The sequence below is a fragment of the Aotus nancymaae genome, unplaced genomic scaffold (assembly GCF_030222135.1).
Source record: "Aotus nancymaae isolate 86718 unplaced genomic scaffold, 86718_ANA_hifiasm-v0.15.2.pri h1tg000009l, whole genome shotgun sequence".
NCBI classification, from domain to species: Eukaryota; Metazoa; Chordata; class Mammalia; order Primates; family Aotidae; genus Aotus; species Aotus nancymaae.
Window position 1 is genome coordinate 13,562,121 of NW_026988420.1, and position 21,301 is coordinate 13,583,421.

Consider the following 21,301-nt stretch of genomic DNA (forward strand, 5'->3'; position numbering starts at 1 on the left):
AAGAGACTGTTCTTTCCTCATTTAATGATATTGGCACCCTTGTTGAAGATTTATTTCTAGGCTCTCTGTTTCACTAGTTTGTTGTCTTCCTTCATGACAGTACCACACGGTTTTGATTCCTGTGGCTTTGTAATATGTTTTGAAATTAGGAAGTGTGAGTCCTTCAACTTTGTTTTCTTTCAAAATTGTTTTGGCTATTTGGGGTCCTCTGAGAGCCTAGAATTTTAGAACGGATTTTTCTTTCCCTGCAAAATAAGCTATTGGGATTTTGATAGGGATTGCATTGAATCTGCAGATTGCTTTGGATAGTATGGACATCTTAACAATGTGAAATCTTTTACTTCATGAGTACAGGGTGTTTCTGAATTTTTTTGTGTCTTTAATTTCTTTCAGCGGTGTTTTGTAATTTTCAGTGAATGGCTTTCACCTCCTTGATTAGGTTTATTTCTAAGTATTTTATTCTTTTGGTTGCTATTGTAAATGGAATTTTTAAAATTTCTTTTTCAAATTGTTCATTGTTATATATAGAAACAATGGATTTTTATGTGCTGATTTTGTATTCTGCAACTTTGCTGAATTCACTTATTCTAACAATTTCGTGTGTGTGTGTGTGTGTGTGTGTGTGTACGCGCTACCTATAAGATTATATGTGAACAGAGGTAAATATTATAGGGTTTTCTACATATAAGATTATATTATCTGTGAACAGAGGTAATTTTAATTCTTCCTGTCCAGTTTAGATGCCTTTTCTTTCTTTTTCTTGCTCAGTTGCTCTGGGTAGAACTTCCAGTACCGTGTTGAATAGAAGTAGCAAAAGTGAGCATCCTTGCCTTTTCCTGATCTTAAAGGAAGAGCTTTCAGTCTTCCACCATCGAGTGTGATCTTTCCTGTAGGTTTTTCTTACATGGTCTTTATTATGTTGAGGTAGATTTCTTCTAGTACTAGTTTATTGAGTGTTTTTTTTTATTATGAAACGGTGTTGAATTTGTCAAATGCTTTTTCTCCATCAATTGAGATGATCATGTGGTAACTTTATCTTTTAAAAATAATTTTTTGAAGGATGATATGCATAAAGAAGTGCGTACATAAACAGTATACAGCTTAGTGAATAACTTAATGGTAATCATGACATAATAGCACCCCAGGTCAAGACATAGAACAGTACCATCACCCCAGGAAATGCCTTCATGCTTTGCCCATGTTCTCATTCTTTCTTTCTTTTCAGAGGCAACCACTGTCCTGACTTTAACATGATAAATTGGTTTTATCTGTTTTTGAACCTCCTGTAAGCAAAATTATGCAGCATGTATTCTTCTGTGTGTTTTTCACTCACATTGTGTTTGTAAGATTTATCCATGTTGTTTCCTGTATCACTGGTTCATTAATTTTCATTGCTGTATATAGTCCATTGAATGAAACAACCACAGTTTATCTACAAAGGACATTTATGGCTATTAACAAGTAATGGTTTCTATGAGCCTTCTTGTATCTATCAGGAATCTAATAGCTGGATCATAACTAGATCATAGAAGATGCATATGTTCAACTTTGGTAGATAATGTCAAACTTTTCCTAAGTGATGTTTATGAATTTTCATTTCTGTTCCAGATGAGTTTGCCTCCACAGCCTCATTACCACTTGGTATTGTCAGTCTTTTTCATTTCCTTTTGTTGGCCTCTTTCTTTCATTTCCACTTTTTTTTTTTTTTAGATTGGGTCTTACTCTGTCGCCCAGGTTGTAGTGCAGTGGCGTGATCTCAGCTCACTGCAACCTCAACCTCCCAGGTTCAAGTGATTCTCCTGCCTCAGCCTCCCATGTAGCTGAGAGTACAGGTACCCGCCCCCACATTCAGCTAATTTTTATATATTTAGTAGAGACAGTTTTGCCACGTTGGCCATGCTGGTCTTGATCTTCTGACCCCAAGTGATCTGGCTGCCTTGGCCTCCCAAAGTGCATGTACCATTGCACCTGGCCACATTTCTCCTTTTGTGAAGAATATATCCAAGTCTCTTGTCATTTTTCTATTGTTTTTTTAAAAATCAATTTGTAGGAGACTGGTATATATTCAAAATATGTGCTCTTTGTTAGTTGTATATGTTATAAATATCTTTTTTCAGTTTGTGACTTACCTTTTCATTATCTTAAAGCTTTTTAAAATAAATTATAGTCCTTAATTCTAATGAAGTTCAGTATATCAGATTTTCCTTTGTGTTTTAGGAAATATATTTTATATCCCATTTAAGAAATCTTTTTCTGTCCCAAGGTTATGAAGAGATTCCTCTGTGTTATCTTTTAGAACCTTTTCTTTGGTTTAACCTTTTATAGTCAGATCTGCAACCTTTCTGACATTTTAAAACAACATTGTTTAATTTGACAGTAATTAAAATAGCAGACTTACAAAAAAAGTTACAAGAATAGTACAAAGGTATCCAGGTTTTTTTCACCCAGAGTCTGCAAATATTTATTTATTTATTTTGCAAGCTTCCACATGCAGCACTGATCCAAACATTAATATTTCACATTATTACTACATAAATAAATGTTGATATATCAATAGTGATATGCTGGAACTGTCTTAACTTGTGTACAGAAGTTCGTTGTTAAAATTCAGGAATTTGCAGTCAATTTCTAAATGATTGGTAGTTTGAAGTGGGCTGTGGCAGGGAAGTATTTACTCTGCAGACATTAACCTATGCTGTAAGTTACTCTTTTTAAAAAAACATCAAATACTACATTATAAAAATAAGTGTATAACTAAAACTAAGGCTGTTTGCGGTCACAAGATAACACTAGAATGTAGAAAGTGAGTAGTAACAAAATTAGAAGTAATTTATTGAAGGAAGAGGCTGACAGTATTCTCTACATGAGGAATGAAAGGAATGTCTGGGTTTCTAAATGCCAGCATTTGAGTTGCAGGGTAAAAGTTTTGAATTTGCAAGCTTAAATAAAACCAACTACTTTGCATATAGTGTGATAGATATGGCCATTCAAGAAACCAGTTTATAAATGAAACTTTAGTGTGTTCTAGTTTTAAAAAGACTAAAATTAAAGATAATACCTTAGGCAAATTGACCAATGGGGTGAAAATTTTAAAAAAGTAATACCTTAAATGAAATGGTAATATTGAAATATAGCATGTGGCTCTATACCCAATCTCTAATAGCACTAGTATTGGAATTAACTTGAAGATTCAGAAGAAAATCTGTATTTCTCTTTGTAAAGCTACCAGTACATCTCTTGAAACCAAACTGTGGTTGTATCTTCATTGTTACATTTTTAAGTTTAAATAATAATGGTGGCCTGCAGTTTTAGCTAGACACATTATATAGAATATTGCAATTAGAATAAAATGACAGAATTTAAATGGCTCAGTGGTGTTTTTAAAAATTTATTAAGAAAATTGAATTACCTACAAAATCTCTCTTATTAATCCAAAATTAGTTTCCTAGAAATGGTTCTTACACTAACTGTTGTGATATGCAAGTGGGAGAACTAATACATTTACTCTTTCTCCTAATTGTTTGTGTATTCCACAGAGCAACATTATTTGACAAGACTTAAAGTCCTTAGTGATTTTATTGGACTCTAAGTAATATAGCAATATAGGTTATGCCAGAGTTAGATTTGCATTAGTTTATATATAAACATTATGTTTAAAGAATGTGCATTTTCATGAGACAGTTAAATAATATAAAATGTCTCATTTTTTATTATCATGGTCTTAATTATGAAATCTTCAAGTAGATACCTGTACCGAATAATTTTTAAAACCTTATAGTAGTTGTTATATATCTATATGAAAAATCATTTTCAAGCTAAATCGAGTTGGGAGTTTCTGCAAATATTCAAGACTTTAAAATAAATATGAATTTAATCTCTTACAAAAGTTAACCCTCTTGACACTACTGAATTGTAGAATGTTGTAAACATTCCAAAATGTTTATTTTACTTTTCAATATAGATTCAATTAATTTATGATTATACTCAGTTTTCTCATCTTGAAATGTAATTTGCTGATGTTTTATTGATTAACATTGTATATGATATACTAATATTGCTCATATTGTCTATTTTTATTTTTTTGTCTTTTTGTATGTGATACTGTCTACAGTTAAAGATTTCTAAATGTATGTATTTTTTTCACTGAAATTACTGATTTATTGTAAAATAGGTGTCACTTAGAAAAGAGAAATAAAACCAGAATAAATTAAGTAATATAAGAGCTTGAAACTTCACACTTGAAGGTTCTTATCCTAATCCTGAGCAAATTTTTCTGCCATTGTATTTTGTCTGAGGAATCAGTGATTCTAATTATTGTTATTCTTGTGGTTTGTAATTATTCTTGTGGAGTTCCTATTGATAGATTGAGTCTTCATAATTACCTTGTCTGCCCATAGAAAAAAATTAGTGACAGTTGCCTCACTCAGCCACTGTATTTTAGGGCCTATCCCAGTGTTTAGATTCAGTAGTGGTGGTTAAATTAAATAAAATACTATATAGAGATTGAAGGGGTAGAGATAAACAGACATGGAATTTAAATAGAGCCTGCTGATATTTGCTTTAATATGTAATATAAACTTACTACTTTGACAAACAAAATAATTTGAATTCTAAGAAATGTATTTCCTTAACTGACCTATTGATTGGGAAAAAAATAGTCAATTCAGTATTCTAGAATTTCTTTTGACAAGAATATCTTTTTAGGTTAAAGAATGAGACATCTTGAATGTACAATGTTTTACTATATTTTAAGGATGTATGTACAAATGACTATGTATGTTTGTTTTTCAGAGTTGGAGCATTATTCAGTATATTAATGTCTTATTGATAATGGCAGAACATCCACCACTACTGGATACAACTCAGATCTTAAGTAGTGATATTTCTCTTTTGTCTGCCCCTATTGTAAGTGCAGATGGAACACAACAGGTAAGAAAACTGAAATGTTTCTTTATGTCTAATACACATATATTTATGCAGAATTTAAAATCACAATAGTGAGTTCCTGTTAATTCATGTTTTAAATTCCCATTCAAAATGTTGTTTCAGTTTTATGAGATGATAAAAATGATGAGACTGTTCTTGAAGTCTCTTCTAAATTGTCTTGCTAATTAGTGGTCAGATTTCTTATGTGTATATTTAGTTGCCATTCAAGTTGTTTTTGTTTTCCTTTAGACAAATAATGTGCTAGTTCCTGAGTGTTAACTAAGTTTACACTTGTACCATAGTGATTATTATAAATCATTTCAAATCATTATGGAATTATTATTTTTGCCTTTATTATATAATAATAAAACATTGTCTTCTTTTCCTTCCCATTGTCCTCTTCTCACCAGACCCTCCCAAAAGTAAATACACAATTCCTGAAAAGCTGATAGATTGTTTTTCCCCAGCCCAGGGCTTTATTTAAAGTGTGTTTACACTGATTCACTATTCCCCCAGTAATCCTAAAAGTGATAGGAATAATAAGCTTTCACAAGTACTTATTATGTGCCAGGCAATGTGCTTAATTCTAACAACTATCTTATATGGTAGATATTTTAACAGTAGGTGAGGAAACAGAGTAAGAACATTATAAATGATAATGAGGAGGAGAAGGAACAGTTTAGGTGCCCATTATGTAATAAACATTGTGCTGAGAGCTTTATGATCTCATTTAATGCTTTCAGCAATTCCATGAGGAAGGTACACCTGCCCTCATTTTGCAGATGAAGCAAAATGAGTTTCAGAAAGACTTAAATAACTTGTTCATCATCACACAAAGTTTGTGCTCCTAACCGTTACTTATACTACCTCCCTGGGAAAAAGAAAGATTTTCTTACTTTTTAAACTTGGTGTCTATATTAGGCAATTATGATTTGCTTACAAGATAAATGGCTACTATTGAAAAATTAGTAGCAATTAGCTTAGGTTCTAAATTTTTCTGCTCTGTGTTAACGTGACAAAAAGTATTGTGTCCTGGTTTTAATTTTTATACATGCTCTGATCCCAGCAATTTAATTTCGCAAACTTACTTTTAATGGTCAAATTGAAGTCTGTTAAGATTTTCTGTTTACAAAAATAATAGATGTGGCAGGTATTCATTTACTTTATGAGGTTCTTTTTGTCTCAGACCAGTCACTGGTTTCAAGGTGCTGATAATCTAATGTATAAAAGAATCTATTAAGCTGTTAATTGCAGTACATTATTATAGTTGCTATAGTTGTATATTCTGTTAAGGGGAAGACAGCAGGCTGAAATAACACCATGATGTCATCCCAGGACTTTACTCTCCTTCCCCTAGAAGGAAATCTGATTAGCAGAATTTTCTTGAAATCTTGAAGGCACCATGGCTGTCATGCAACAGGAATGGTGTAGATGGCTATAGAGAAAGGATCTGGGAATAGAAGAACCTACTAGCAAGATTTAGACGAGCAGGTGGAGTTAGGAGGTCTAGGATCAGGTTTTTTTGTGGAGTTAAAAAAAAAAAAATCAAACAGATTTCAGGAATTGTAGAGTAAGGCTTTGAATTCTAACTAGCAGGTTGCCATGTAGTTCTGTAGGGAGAGAGCTAAACACAAGAGGAAAACACACTGGACTGGCATGATAGATTTGGATTTGATTTTGGTTGCCAAAGACAAGTTATTCAACTTCTCTGAGTATGTTTGCTTCTCTAGAAAATGGAGGTAATAATATCTTAAAGTAGTTATAGCTATGAGGGTGAAATGAGCCTAAAGGAGCTCAGTAAATGTTTGCTGAATCCTAAGTAAAGCACTCAATAAATGTTTAAAAGACTGAAGAAACTTTAGATATCCCAGTCAGGATTTAAATCAATAGAGATAGTTATAATAAGCAGTGGATCAGAAAATGTAGATATAGTTAGGAAGGATGCATATGAAGTATAAAGAGTGAACCAATAGCTATGGTAGAATATAAGGGACTACATACAAAGTAGATAATAATTAGAGGTGAGAGGGCAATAAGCTTGACAGCAGACATTTCTTTGTCTTAACATAAGAACTTATTGATATACCAAGTTACAGCTTATCTATGGAGACGTGACACAACCTGGTCGATGCCTGTTTAGCCACAGACTAAAAGGCTGTTCCTGGCAGATGGAAGTGTCATGGCATGATGTTAAAAATTCAAGGTGACATTTTTTGTCCCTTACCTTGACTTCTCTTCAGAATATTATACTATATGAGATGATTTCTCTTCTTCTCTTCTACCTCTTGGGATCAAATTAATTTTCTTGTAGTTGGCTATTAAGATTATCTGTCTCCTCAGTATTTTCTGGTTTAATACAGTAAACATATTTCCTACTATATCATATTACACTCAGTGAGTCTTTTTGGCTTATGAATTATACCAAAGGGAATCTCTCGTGATGTCACTGCTAGTGTTGCCTTTAGGAAGGCTGTAAAAGGCATTCATTATTCATCTTGACAAGAAGCTTATGACCCTTTTTTTGTGGTTATGGAATCTGCCTCCCTTTTTCGTTATTATAATAGACTTTATTTTTAGAGCGGTTTTAGGTTTATAAGAAAAAGGACAAAGCTCTCATATGCCACCTCTTTTCCACAGTTTCCTCATTAACATCTTATAGTAGTGTGATATATTTGTAACAACTGATGAACCAGTATTGTTGCATTATTAAGTAAGGTCCATAGGGACTCTTGGTGTAGTACAAGAGTTCTTCAGGTCTTAACAAATGGGTAATGTCATGTATCATCGTTACAGTATCATACAGAATAGTTTCACTGACCTAAAAATCCCCTGTGCCTCACCTTTTCATTCTTCTTTTACTCCCCACAAATCCTTGGCAACCACTGATCTTTTACTATCTCTCTGTAGTTTTGTGTGTTTTTTAAAATGCAATACAGTATGTAGCCTTTTCAGACTGGCTTCTCCCACTTAGCAGTATGGTCTAAATAATTTCTTTTCATGGTTTAGTAGCTCATTTCTTTTTTATTATTGAATAATACTTCATTGTATAGATGGACCAGTTTGTTTATTCATTTATCTGTTTAAGGAAATCTTGGTCACTTCCAGCTTTAGGCTATATAAAGCTGCTTTAAACATTCATGTGCAGATTTTTAAATGTACATAAGTTTTAACTTGTGGATAAATACCTAGGAACATGATTGCTGGATTGTGTGGTAGGACTGTGTTTAGCTTTGTAAGAAACTACCAAATTGTCTTCTAAGGTGGCTGTACCATTGTACATTCTTTATCATATGATTGACTTGAGATATCTTTTCCTGATAGCAGAAAAGCTGTATGAATTTTTGTGCCCTGTTAGAACCTCCTAATCAGTTTTACAGAACATGAGTTTCAAATAGAAGTGGAATGCTCAGTTCTATTCTCTATTGACACCATCAGAAGAACATTTCAGATGTTTTAGTTTCTTGTGTGGTTCAGCATTTTACTAATTTATCTTCTCTTAATTTCTGCTTGTTTAACTTCCAAAAGGATTGAATACATTTAAAGTTTTTCTTAAGATCTTTAAAAACTTAGCCTGCCTATTATGCTTCTTTATCAGTATCTTCTCTATTACATTAATCTTTTAAAATTATTTTTATAACTTGCCCTCTCTCATTTTTACTCATGGGATTTTAATTTATGGAAGTAAGTTAAGAGACGGCACAGAGAGGCTAATGCCATTGAAAGAAGATTTTTATTACTTCAATTTCCCAAAGAAGGGGACATGTCATGTCACACAGGCAGGGCCAAAGGAGAACCATCACATTTTGGTCAGGAGACAGAAGAAGACGTGAGAAGAAAGCCTGGACCTAATCCTTCGTTGGGGTTTCCACAGGAAAGGCAAGGCAAGGCGAAATAAATAGTGTTGGACTTGATAGTTTTAATAATTTTCACAGTCTTTGGGCTATAAGGGTGATCTCTGGTTGCCCAGTACCTGGCCCTGGGATGATTTAGGGTAGAGTAAATATTGCCTTGGTGTGTAAAAGTTAGGTAAGGTGGATAGCACTATAGACTTGGGATTGGATGGTTTGCATATAGGAAGTATGCCCCAGCCAAGCCTTTTGTTATCTGTAAGAATTGGCTATCCATACGAGGGGCCATCTCTCCCTGCAAGTGAGGCCACAGGTGCCAGAACATCAAGAATACAGAAAATAAGAAAATAGGGTTAATATAATTGGCCCTGTAATGAATGGATGCCAATGGACAAATAAAGAATCTAAGAAAACACAGAACATACCCTCACCTTTTAAAAATCTGTTTTAAATAATGAAGTATAACATATATTTATAGAAAAGTATATAAAATAAGCATGAAGTATAGCATATGATTATAAAGCATAAATCTTGTAACTACAGGCCAAGCCAAGAGATATAATTCTGCCAACACCCTAGAAATTGCTTGTGTGTTTCTTCCACATCACAACACCCTGTCTTCTTCAAGGTTACCAGTATCCTGACTTGTATGGTAATTGCTTACTGACTTTTCTTTACAGTTTTATCTATATGTACTTCACTATACAATAATAGTGTCGTTTTGCCAGTTCGTGATATTTACATAAACTTTATTCTTTTGTGACTTGCTGATCTTATTGAATATTTTTTTAAAGATTCCTTTTCACTGTTGTTGAAATTTGTTCTTTATATTTTGCTGTGTAAGAATCTATTATATATGAATATAACTCAGTGTATTCATTTATCTGTTCTCTTCTTGGTTTCTGTCTCAGGGGTTTCTAGTTTGGGATTATTATGAACAATGCTATGTTTTCTTTGATTTATCAAACTGTTAATGTATATTCTGGTCACAAATTCTTTGTCAGTCATAAGTGTAGTGAATATTCTCTCTTTTTCTCCTGTTCTGGTTGTCTTTTCACTCTCTTTGATGTCTTTTTTTTTTTTTTTTTTTTAAGACAGAGTTTGCTCTGTCACCCAGGCTGGAGTGCAGTGGCATAATCTCAGCTCACTGCAACCTCTGCCTCCTAGGTTCAAGCAATTCTCCTGCCTCAGCCTCCAAAATAGCTGTGATTACAGGCATGCGTCACTTCGCCAGGCTTTTATTTTTGTGTTTTTAGTAGAGACGGAGTTTCACCATGTTGGCCGAGCTGATCTCAAACTCCTTACCTCAAGTGATCCACCCGCCTTGGTCTAGCAAAGTGTTGGGATTACAAGCGTGAGCTACCAGTGGCTGGCCTCTTTGGTGTCTTTTGATGAACTGTCTTTAATTTTAATGTGGTCATATTTACCAATTATTTTCTTCTAGAGTTAGTGTTGTGTTTCTTCTTTGTCTACAAAAAATTTTAAAATTTAGCTGTGTGTGGTAGTGTATGCCTATAGTCCCAGCTACTTAGGAGGCTGAGGTGGGAGAATCACTTAAGCCCAGGAGGTCGGAACTGCAGCGAGCCATGATTATGCCACTGTACTCTGGCCGGGGTGACAGAGCAAGACCTCGTCTCAAACAAAAAAAATTTAAGGTATTTATGAACAGGACTTCCCTATACTAAGGCAATGAAAATATCTCTAAAAACATATTCTAAAATTATTCTAAAATCTGTACTTTTTCCTTGAACATTTTATGCTAAAATCCACTGGAGTTGATTTTTGTAAACTGTATCAAGCATGGGTCCAATTTGACTATATTTAAAATATATGTGTATACCCAATTATTTCAGCACTGTTTATTTAAAAACTACTATTTTCCTGTTGCTCCGCAATGATACTTTTGTTGTGTATCTATGATACATTGTTACAGATACAATCAAATATCTGTCACCATATATTTGTAGGGTTGTTTCTGGATTTTTAATTCTCTTTCCTTGATCTGTTTTATTATCCCTGTGCCACGAATACCAAGATACCAAGTCTTGGTATCTTCTAAGCAAACCATCCCACCTTATTCTTTGAGAAGGTCTTGGTATTCTTGGGCCTTTATATTTACATATAAATGTTAGAATTAGCTTATAGATAGACACACACAACACCTGCTGAGATTTTGATTTAGATTGCCTTGAATCTATAGATTGATTTAGGGAAGAATTGACATCTTTACAATATTGAATTTTTCATTTGTTGAAGTTGGTGTATTTATTTAGGTCATAATGAAGTTTCATAATTTTCCCCACAAAGGTCTTCAGTATCTTTTGTTAAATTTATTCCTGGGCACTTGGGTTTTTATATGCTATTATACATTTGTGTGTGTGTGTGTGTGTGTGTTTGTGAGCGTGTGAATCATTTTCTGTTGTGAGTTAGAAATACAGTTTATTTTTGTATATTGCTTCAATATCCAGCAACCTTGCTATACTCTTACTTATTTTGAGACTTGTTCTTAGTCGCAAAGAGAATGTTTTCAGCATATTATTATTAAGCATGATGTTTATTATATATTTTTATAGATAATTCTTTATAAGATTTAAAAGGGTAAGCCAAGTGCAGTGGTTGATGCCAGTAATTAAAAGGGTAAGCCAGGTGCAGTGGCTGATGCCAGTGATCCCAGCATTTTGGGAGGCTGGGGCAGATCACTTCAACCCAGGAGTTGGAGACCAGACTGTGCAACATAGTAAGACCTCATTTATACTAAAAATAAAATTAGCTGGGTGTGGTAGCACACATGCCTGTAGTACCAGCTACTCAGGAGGCTGAGATGGAAGGATCTCTTGAGCCTGGGAGGCTGCAGTAAGCTGTGATTGTGCCGATGTGCTCCAGTTTGGGCAATAGAGCGAGACCCTGTTTCGTATTTTCTACATTTCTAAGATAATGATATTTTTTTCTTCAAATTTTGATATCATAACTTGCATTGATCTTTGAATGTTTAACTGATTGTATATTTCTGGCTAAACCTAACTTCATTGTGATATGTTATTCTTTTAATATATTGCTGGATTGGAGTATGCTAATATTTTTTGTAGGATTTTATTTTTAGTCTATGTTCATGAGTGAGATTGTCCTATAATAGGCTTTTCCCTAGTATCCTGAGTTGGTCTCAAAGATGTGCTAACTTCATAAACCAAACTGGAGGTTGCCCTTTTGTTTCTTATTCTTTGGTTAAATTTATATCTGTTTAAAATTTTTTCTTCCTTATTTGGTATAACTTAGTAAAATCTTCTGAGCCTGAGTTTCTTTAACTGAAGTATAGAAATGAAGAAACAAATCAGATGTGTACTCTGAATGCTTTCATCCTAAGTTTGGAAGTACATTTTTATAATACTGAGGTAATCTGTGTATATTTGTCATGTAAGTGGTATGAAAATGATTAAGAAAATTTGAGTTTTTAAATACATTTAATAGTAACTATTTAAGCACTTATGATCAGACATTTAATGCATTTAAAATAAAATTTATTAATGTATTTAAAATAAAATTTATTAATGTTATTAATGCAGATTAAAATGTTTAAGAGGAGTGAAGCCAGGGAAAGAAAATATAATAGATGAAAAAACCTGAATTAAGGTCATATTAATGATACATAATTTGAGAAATATTAAGGAGGTAAAATTGGCAAACAAGTCATAGAACAAAACTAAAACAGAGTATAAAAATTTCCCCAGGCTTGTTTTGAAAATGTGAGTGGATAGCAAGACCGTTTACTTAGATAAGTCTTATCAGTCAGAATAGGCAAGATTATTTTATGGTAACAACCTCTTAATCTCAGTAGTTTACCAAAAGGTTTATTGCTCATGCTGCATGTCTGTCACAGATTAGTTGTGGCTGTGTGTCATATCATTTTCACTTGAGACCCAGCCTCTATATAGAATGTTGCTGGTATCCTGGTTGCTGGTATACATACTGATCTCCATTCCATTTTATTGACCAACACAAGGCATATGGCCAAACTTGCCGTCGGTGTTGGGGGTTTATAAGAGCAGCTACTGTTTGAGCCCTTACCATGTGTTCGGACACTGAGGCAACTCATCCATTATTTCATTTAATCATCATAGCAGTCCTTAGAAGTAGCTTTAATATTTTCATTGTATAGAAACTAAGAATCAGAAAGTCGTTAATTTGTTACTAGGTTAAGAACATAGCTTCTGAAGGGCAAAAACCATGATTCAAAGTTAAGTCTTTAAAATTCCTAATCATTAATTTTGGTCTTAATCACTATAAGAATAGCAAATTAATAGATTAAATTTCAGGAAAAAGATGTGATTTGAACCAGGCATACAGAAATTATCAGAATAGTAGGGGTACTAATAATGAGTTTATTCATACCAAGGGAATTTCAATTTGATGTGGGGGAAAAAACGTTAGTAATTTCTGATATAACAAATAGTGAGTAGGCCTATACTGCCAAAATCAAAGAAAGTTTATATAATACTACACCTTAACTTGAACACACTAGAGCTTTTCAAATCCCCCCCACCCACCCACCTACCCATGAACATCTTATTCGGCAGCTTTTCCTTTCCAAGTTTTTGGTTAGCTTCTTGTTTTCCCAATTGTTACCATCACCACAAGCAACTGTGATGTTAACCAACTGCCACTGATTGTTTTAGACATGCTCCCCAGGGAGAAAACTATTTGTGATAAGGGAGCTCTGAGTTAGGACAAATCGAGACAAGCCCTGGGACTGGGTGTTTCCAGGGAACTGCCAGACAGGTCAAATATGACAGTTTTATGGAGATGAGACTTTTATGGTGTTCCAAACCATTCTTTCCCTTCCAGTGGCTGCTAGTCTGCTGGCTTTCACTGCCGCTGTGATCCTGAGACTTGCCTGAGACTTTCCAAACTTCTGTGAAGCTGGAGAAGCGGAGTAGGGAATAGAGCAAATTAAAATGACACAAAGTTCACTGTCCATATCGTGATCTAGCTGTTTTCCCTGAACATACTGTTGCAAGCCTTTGGTTAATTTCTAGAGTTCTGAAAAAAAGTTAGTTTTGACAGTCTGAGCTTGTGTTCTCACTGCTGTTATGGAGGAGTGGATTTTTGGAGGTTAACACTGTGTCATTCTTAATGATATCATCCAAAATGGAGTTTTTATGGAATAAAAATGCAGTATGATTAGAGTAGGGCCAATTCTCTGTGTAATATAACATTTTTATAGTGTCATTTTATATTTCTATATTGACATCTAAACTTTGGAAAACAGTGTTTATTATTTACCAACAGGTACAATGAAATAATTTCTTCATCATATGACTGTATGTATAGAATAAAACTATGTTAAAAGCCTGCTGGGTGAATAATTGTAGAAAGCAGGTTTTTTTTAAAATGTGACTCAGATCCTCACTTCAGAAATTTGCAATGAATAAACCATTTCACAGGTCAGTAAGTTTCCTTAGTTGAGGGCCCTCATCATTTTTATTGATACATGTTAAGCTTTCATGCATAGCAGGCTGCTTAGTTGGACCCTTGATAGAAAATTGTCTCAAAAACATTCAGAGCCTTTTGTCCAGAGGAAACTATAGAGACAAACCAAAAAAAGCAGAGCAGGGTAGGGGAGTAAAGGTACTTCTCCCTTTCTGCTGTACCTAAAACAAACCTAAAAACAAAGCTCTAAATGTCTGTTTCTGAGATTAGCTTTTATAAACTTTACTTTGGATTAAACTTTATCTCCATGGAAGTTGTGTTTGGCTTAAATGGAAATAAGAAGGAAAAACTTTCACTAATAACCAAAAACCAAGTATAAAAACTTTAAAATATGATCACATTTTTAAGTTCCAAAAGTTATAAATTTGTAAATATATGCATTACAAAATCTGATAGCTTATATACTAAGCTGTACACATAAACCTTAGCAATGAGATTAGAGACTGAAATAAAGCTTATACTTTTGTGACAATAATTTTGTGCTTCAGAATTCTAATCCAAACCCTCAATCATAGATGTTATAGCCCAAATTAGTTATCTTCTAACTACGATGCAGCTTTGTCTAGCAAATAAATAGTGGTTTGCTAAATTTCTCATTCTTAGAAGCTTTAGAAAAGCTAGAATTTAAACATTAAACTACTCTCTCTTCTTTAGCTTTTTTCTCTCACATGCCTGCACCATGCCACTTTCTGTGACATTTCATTAGAAAATCAAATACTTTTGAAAAATTCTAGTGCTATTACCCATTAACTTTTCTTTAGACATAAAAAGGCTTATGCTCAAGATTCAGATCTGAAAATCTGCTTATTTATCACATTTTTGTAAGCACATATTTATTAAAATTGATGATAAAGATTCAACTAGGCTGTCCTGGAAAAAAGTTAACTTCAGGTTCTGCCTGTGTTTAAAATATTGCACTGGTTCTTGTTCTAAGAGGTGATAAAAAATTAGACCTACAAATTGGATGTAAATATCAAGACAGTCTAAAGGGAAAAAAGGTTCGTAAAATACCAATCAGGAACAGAGTTACAAAGAAGGGAAACTAGAATTTAGTTTTTATATTTTGCACAAAATAATAATATATTCTTATTGAATGATTTGAGACCAATACCATTTCGTTTGCTTGTTGTTAAACTATATATGTTTCTAAGAAAATAAAAATTGGCATCCGGACGTGTTGGCTCACACCTGTAATCCCAGCACTTTGGGAAGCTGAGGCAGGTAGATCACTTGAGGTTGGAGGTTTGAGACCAGCCTGACCAACGTGGAGAAACCCCATTGCTACTAAAAATACGAAAGTAGCTGGGCATGGTGGTGCATGCCTGTAATCCCAGCTACTCAGGAGGCTGAGACAGGAGAATCACTTGAACCTGGGAGGCGGAGGTTGCTGTGAGCCGAGATCACGCCATTGCACTCCATCCTGGGCAACAAGAGTGAAACTCCGACCCAAAAAAAAAAATTGGCAAATTATTTTATTTAGCTGAAAAATTATTTCATTTGAAAAGTGGACCATGAAATACTTTCATGTAATTCAAGCTAATATGATGAAACTGAAATATTTTGTAGCATTTTAATAACTATTTTAATATATATTTTTATATATTTAACATGTTTTTAAAACTGATACTTTCTTCAGTGTCTTAAATGGTCACCTAAATAGCTTTCATGTACTTGCTCCACATAGATAGAGAAATTATGACTGTGGGACAAATCATAAATCATTAGATTTAAAATTGGTTGGTTTTCAAATACTGCTTTTTTGGAATTGAAATACAATTCCATTTCATAAGTATTTACCAAGGTAACCACTGTTAGATATAATTTATGTTCCTGAAGATTTGTAATTTAGCATATGAGTGTGCTTATGCACACTGGTTTGTGACATTATAAACCAATATATGGAAATTTGAACAAAAGTGATTTAGATGGCTTTTCTCATCACTATTGCCTTGGTAATACTTGAATATACTTGAAAAATGTAAATTCTAATACTTTCTTTTTTCAAGATTTCAGCATGGCTTTAAGTAATCGATTACATTCTAAAGTAACCCTTTAAAATGTCTGAATAATTTGAGTAATCTATTACTGATATAAAATACCTGTTCTTTAACTAGTAAGCATAGTAAGCATCAATTTCAGTGTCTTATATGTGTCTGCAAACATGTTATTGACCACTTAATAGTCTGTATACCTATATAATACAGAAACTGGCATTTACAGCTAAAACATCTGGTAAACTTAACTGATACATTAGTGAGTGCCGACTGTTTAAGGAAATAATTTAAATAATTTAACATTAGCCACAAAATTGGCCACAAAGTGCCTGTATATGAAATAACTCTATCTTGAGGTGATTAATTGGACTTATCAAAAGTTTGGGGGAAGAAAGGAGATTGGAGTTATGTTCTAAAGGAGAAAAATGCAAATTAAAACCTTAATGAGGTTGTAGATGTTAAGAAACCTGACAGTATAGTAAGGCTTGTGAAGTAATAGGATCCCTCAGACACTGATGGCACAGTCATTTTGAAGAGTGATGTAGCAGTATTTAATAAAGCTGAAAAAGTGTATACCCCAAATCTAACATAAATACCTCTAAATATTTATCTTACAAAAAATCTTATACATATATACAAGGGCACATGTGCAAAACTGTTCTCTGCATCATTTTGTAATAATGATAGAACTAGAAATAATATTAAATGTTTACTAGTAGGGAAATGGGGAAGATTTGAGAGAATTTATATAACGGAATACTAGAATACTGTACATATACCAGTATTTTATTGTATGAATCTATACTATGGGTAAATCTCAAAAATACAACATTGAGTAAAATAGCAGATTAGAAAGGGATTTGTAAGATGTGATGTCACTGATATAAATGAATAAAAATAAAAATTTCAAAAATGGCAGTATATACAAATACTGGATGTATACAGCATGCATATGAAAAATAAACAATGATGATGAGAATGATGCACTCCAAGTTAAGAAAAATGATCTGTTAAATTATTTTTCTTTTTCAAAAAAGCATTTGAGGAAAATTCATCAACATAATTCTAGTTGATTCTGGAAAGAATACTGTCTACTTTTCTGTGTGTTTGAAATATTTTATAATAAGAAAATTAAACACATAAGATTAGGCATTATGGATAGGATAGTTGCTAAGAAGTTTTGTTTCATTTTGTTTTGTTCTGTTGTTTTTTTTAGACAGGGTCCTGCTCTGTCATCTATGCCAGAGTGCAGTGGTATGATCATGGCTCACTGCAGCCTTAGTCTTCTGGGCTCAAGTGAACCTCCTGCCTCACTAGAACTACAGACATATGCTACCACACCCAGCTAATTCTGTTATTTTTTATAGAAACAGAGTCTCACTATGTTACCCAGGATGGCCTTGAACTCCTGGGGTCAAGTGATCTTCCTGTCTCGATAGAAGGTTTTGAATGGTATATTCTAAGTTTTAGATTTGAGGTAGTAAGATATAGGTAGTAAATAAAGTTTCAAAAGTAGATCAGTGAAAAGATGAGAATAACCCTTGAGGACAATTATTTGGTTAACTACATAGTTAAATGCAATGGAGTGGGGAGACAACAGAGGAAGGACTGATTGGCTTATATATCCACCCTACCAAGCATAACGTAATGTAGGTCTAGAGGATATCAACTGTGAAATTGAAAATAAAGGGGGAAACCTGATCATGTTTTTTTTCAGAGAAAGAATGAGTATGATGAAATTTTGGAAATTCAAAACTGAAAGCATGTACAGAAAAAAAATAGTCCAATTCACATTTTTACAGATGGACAAACTAAATTCTCATAGTTAACTAGCTTACACACTGAGTGGCAGATTTGAGACTAGACTCAATATCTTCTGATCCCTCAATCTCAGTCACTTTGGAGTAAGAGGACGTTGAGTTTAAATTCAGAATTTGAAAACACTTGGTTCTAGGTAAGTAATGATGCAGTTGATACTAATAAAACAGTTCAGAAATGGTGGCACCTGACTGATAGGGATGGTTAGTGAATGCTTCTCCAACACTGTCTACTTACATCCAGTAGGAATGCTCACAAGACAGTTAAATAGATACAAAGAAATAAAGAGGACCAATAAACTAACCAGGTAAATATAAAAGACAGTGTAAATGTATTAAAATTTTTTTCTGTCTGATTTAATTTGCAGAAAGCAATAATTATGCACTGTTGATTGGCTTATAAGGTATAAAAATGTAATTAATGTTACAGCACAGAGGATGGGAGAGGGAACTGAAGTTTAGAGGAGTGGTGTTTTTTACATGCAATTGGAATTAATTAGATCAACATTATGAGTTAATTATAATCCCCAGGGCATCTACTAAAAAAAAAAAAACTCAAAAGAATGTAGTAAAAGAAATAACAGGAGAATTAAAATAGAACATCAGAATATGTTTAACATAAAAAGGGCAAAAATGGAGGAATTGAGGAACAAAAAGATATAATATCATACAGAAAACAACAAAGTAGCAAACTGATAAGGTAAATCCTACCTTATCATTAAGTACATTGCATCTAAATGGATCAAACAAGACAGTGCAAAGACAGTTTGACAGAATGGATAAAAATTCAGGCTGGGCATGGTGGCTCACACCTGTAATCCCAGCAGTTTGGAAGGCTGAGGCGGGTGGATCACCTGAGGTCAGGAGTTTGAGACCAGCCTAGCTAACATGGTGAAACCCTATCTCTACTAAAAATATAAAAATTAGCCAGGTGTAGTGTCATGCACCTGTAGTACCAGCAACTTGGGAGGCTGAAGTGGGAGAATTGTGTGAACCCAGGAGGTGGAGATTGCAGCCAGCCAAGATCATGCCAATGCACTGCAGCCTGGGTAACAGAGTGAGACTCCATCTTTAAAAAAATTCATGGGCCGGGCGCGGTGGCTCAAGCCTGTAATCCCAGCACTTTGGGAGGCCGAGGCGGGTGGATCACGAGGTCAAGAGATCGAGACCATCCTGGTCAACATGGTGAAACCCCGTCTCTACTAAAAATACAAAAATTAGCTGGGCATGGTGGCGCGTGCCTGTAATCCCAGCTACTCGGGAGGCTGAGGCAGGAGAATTGCCTGAACCCAGGAGGCGGAGGTTGCGGTGAGCCGAGATCGCGCCATTGCACTCCAGCCTGGGTAACAAGAGCGAAACTCCATCTCAAAAAAAAAAAATTCATGATGCAATTATGTGCAGTCTGTAAGAGACACTCCTTTTATTTTATTTTTTTATTTATTTTTATTTTTTTTGAGACGGAGTTTCGCTCTTGTTACCCAGGCTGGAGTGCAATGGCGTGATCTCGGCTCACCGCAACCTCCGCCTCCTGGGTTCAGGCAATTCTTCTGCCTCAGTCTCCTGAGTAGCTGGGATTACAGGCAACACTCCTTTTATTTTTTAAGAGACAGGGTCTTGCTCTGTTGCCAGGCTGAAGTACAGTGTTGCCATCATAGCCCTGAGCTCAAGTGATTCTTCTGCCTCAGCCTCCTAAGTAGCTGGGACTCCAGGTGTATCCAACTACACCCAGCTAATTTTAAAAATTTCTTGTAGAAACTGAGTCTCGCTTGTGCCCAGGCTGGACTCAAACTCCTGACTTCAAGCTATCCTCCAACCTCATCTTCCCAAATGCTAGATGACAGAAATGAGCCACATAATGCCCAGCCCAGGACACTCTTTAAATCAAAGACATAAATAGGTTGAAATTTAAAAGAGTAAGACAAATCGTAACCCAAACAGAAATGAAATGACTATACTAATAGTTGACTTCAGGTCAGAAAAATGAAGGATGTTTTATAATGATAAAAGGGTCAATCTGCCTCTAACAGTCGAGCCCCCAAATATATGAAATAAAGATTGACGGAATTGATGGGAGAAATAGACAGTTGAACAATAATAGTTGGAGACGTCAATAGGTAGAATATTAACAAGGAAATAGAAGGTATGAATGACCCTTTAAACCTAATAAATAACTGTAGAACGTTCCACCCAACAACAGCAGCATGTATAATCTTTTCAAGTGTGCAGGGATCATTGTCCATTATAGGTTATATACTAGGTCATAAACCTTAACTTCCCAAATACCTAGGACCACAGATGTGTACCATGATGCCAGGCTTAATTTTTTTTTTTTTAGAGCCAGGTTCTCCCTGTGTTGCCCAGGCTTCGGTAAATTTAAAGAGATAGAAATAATATGAAGTATTTTCTTCAAACACATTGAAATGAAATTAGAACTCAATAACACGGGGAAATTTGGGAAAATCACAAATATGTATAAAGAATATATTCTTACAAAGTCAGTAGGCCAAAGAATAAACTAAGGAAATTAGAAAATACTTTGGTATGAAGGCAAACAATGATACAACATACTAAAATTTATGGTATACTTCTAAAGTAAGGGTTAAAGGAATATGTATACCCTTAAAAGCCTGTGTTTAAAAACAAAGCTCTGAAATCAGTTATCTAACCTTTTATTTTAGAAAGCTATAAAAGATCAAACTAAACCTAGAGCTAGCAGAAAGAAGGAAATAGTAAAGCTTAGAGTAGAAATAAATGAAATAGAGAACAGAAAAAAATAGAAAATCAAAAATACAAAAAGTTGGCTCTTTGAAAAGATTAGCCAAATTGCCAACGCTTTTAAGTAGACAAATCAAGAAATAAAGAAGTGTTGGTAGCACAGTGGTGAGCATAGCTGCTTTTCAAGAAAAAAGATTCAAATGACTAAAATCAAGAATGATCAAGAATGAGAGAGTAGACATAACTACAGATCTTACAGAAAAGAAAGGATTATTAATGAATACTATGAACAGTTGCATTCCAACAAGTAGATAGTCTAAGTAAACTAGAAAAATAACTAGAAAAATAACCAACCAAAACTGAATCAAGAAAAAATATAAAATCTGAATACAGGTATAAGAAATAAAGAGATTAAATTTGTACTACAAAGAAAAACTCTCCTCAAAGTGAAGCTGAGACCCACATGGATTTTTTTGGTGAATTCCACCAAATGTTTAAGGGAGAATTAACACCAAAT

General features: G+C 34.1%; 1 protein-coding gene across 4 annotated transcripts in view; it reads left to right on the forward strand.

The window, feature by feature from the left end:
- The window catches only part of FNDC3A (fibronectin type III domain containing 3A), a 193,494-nt gene that overhangs the window by 24,877 nt on the left and 147,316 nt on the right, over nucleotides 1-21,301 (forward strand). For 2 of the 4 annotated variants that reach the window (XM_012465127.3, XM_012465128.2), the window contains exon 2: nucleotides 4,792-4,929. In XM_012465127.3, the coding sequence (XP_012320550.2) occupies nucleotides 4,831-4,929 (99 nt within the window). In that variant the 5' untranslated portion in view covers nucleotides 4,792-4,830. Of the gene's footprint in view, nucleotides 1-4,791; nucleotides 4,930-21,301 lie in introns of those variants that run through there. The other 2 variants (XM_012465129.2, XM_064373568.1) reach the window with 2 other exon arrangements.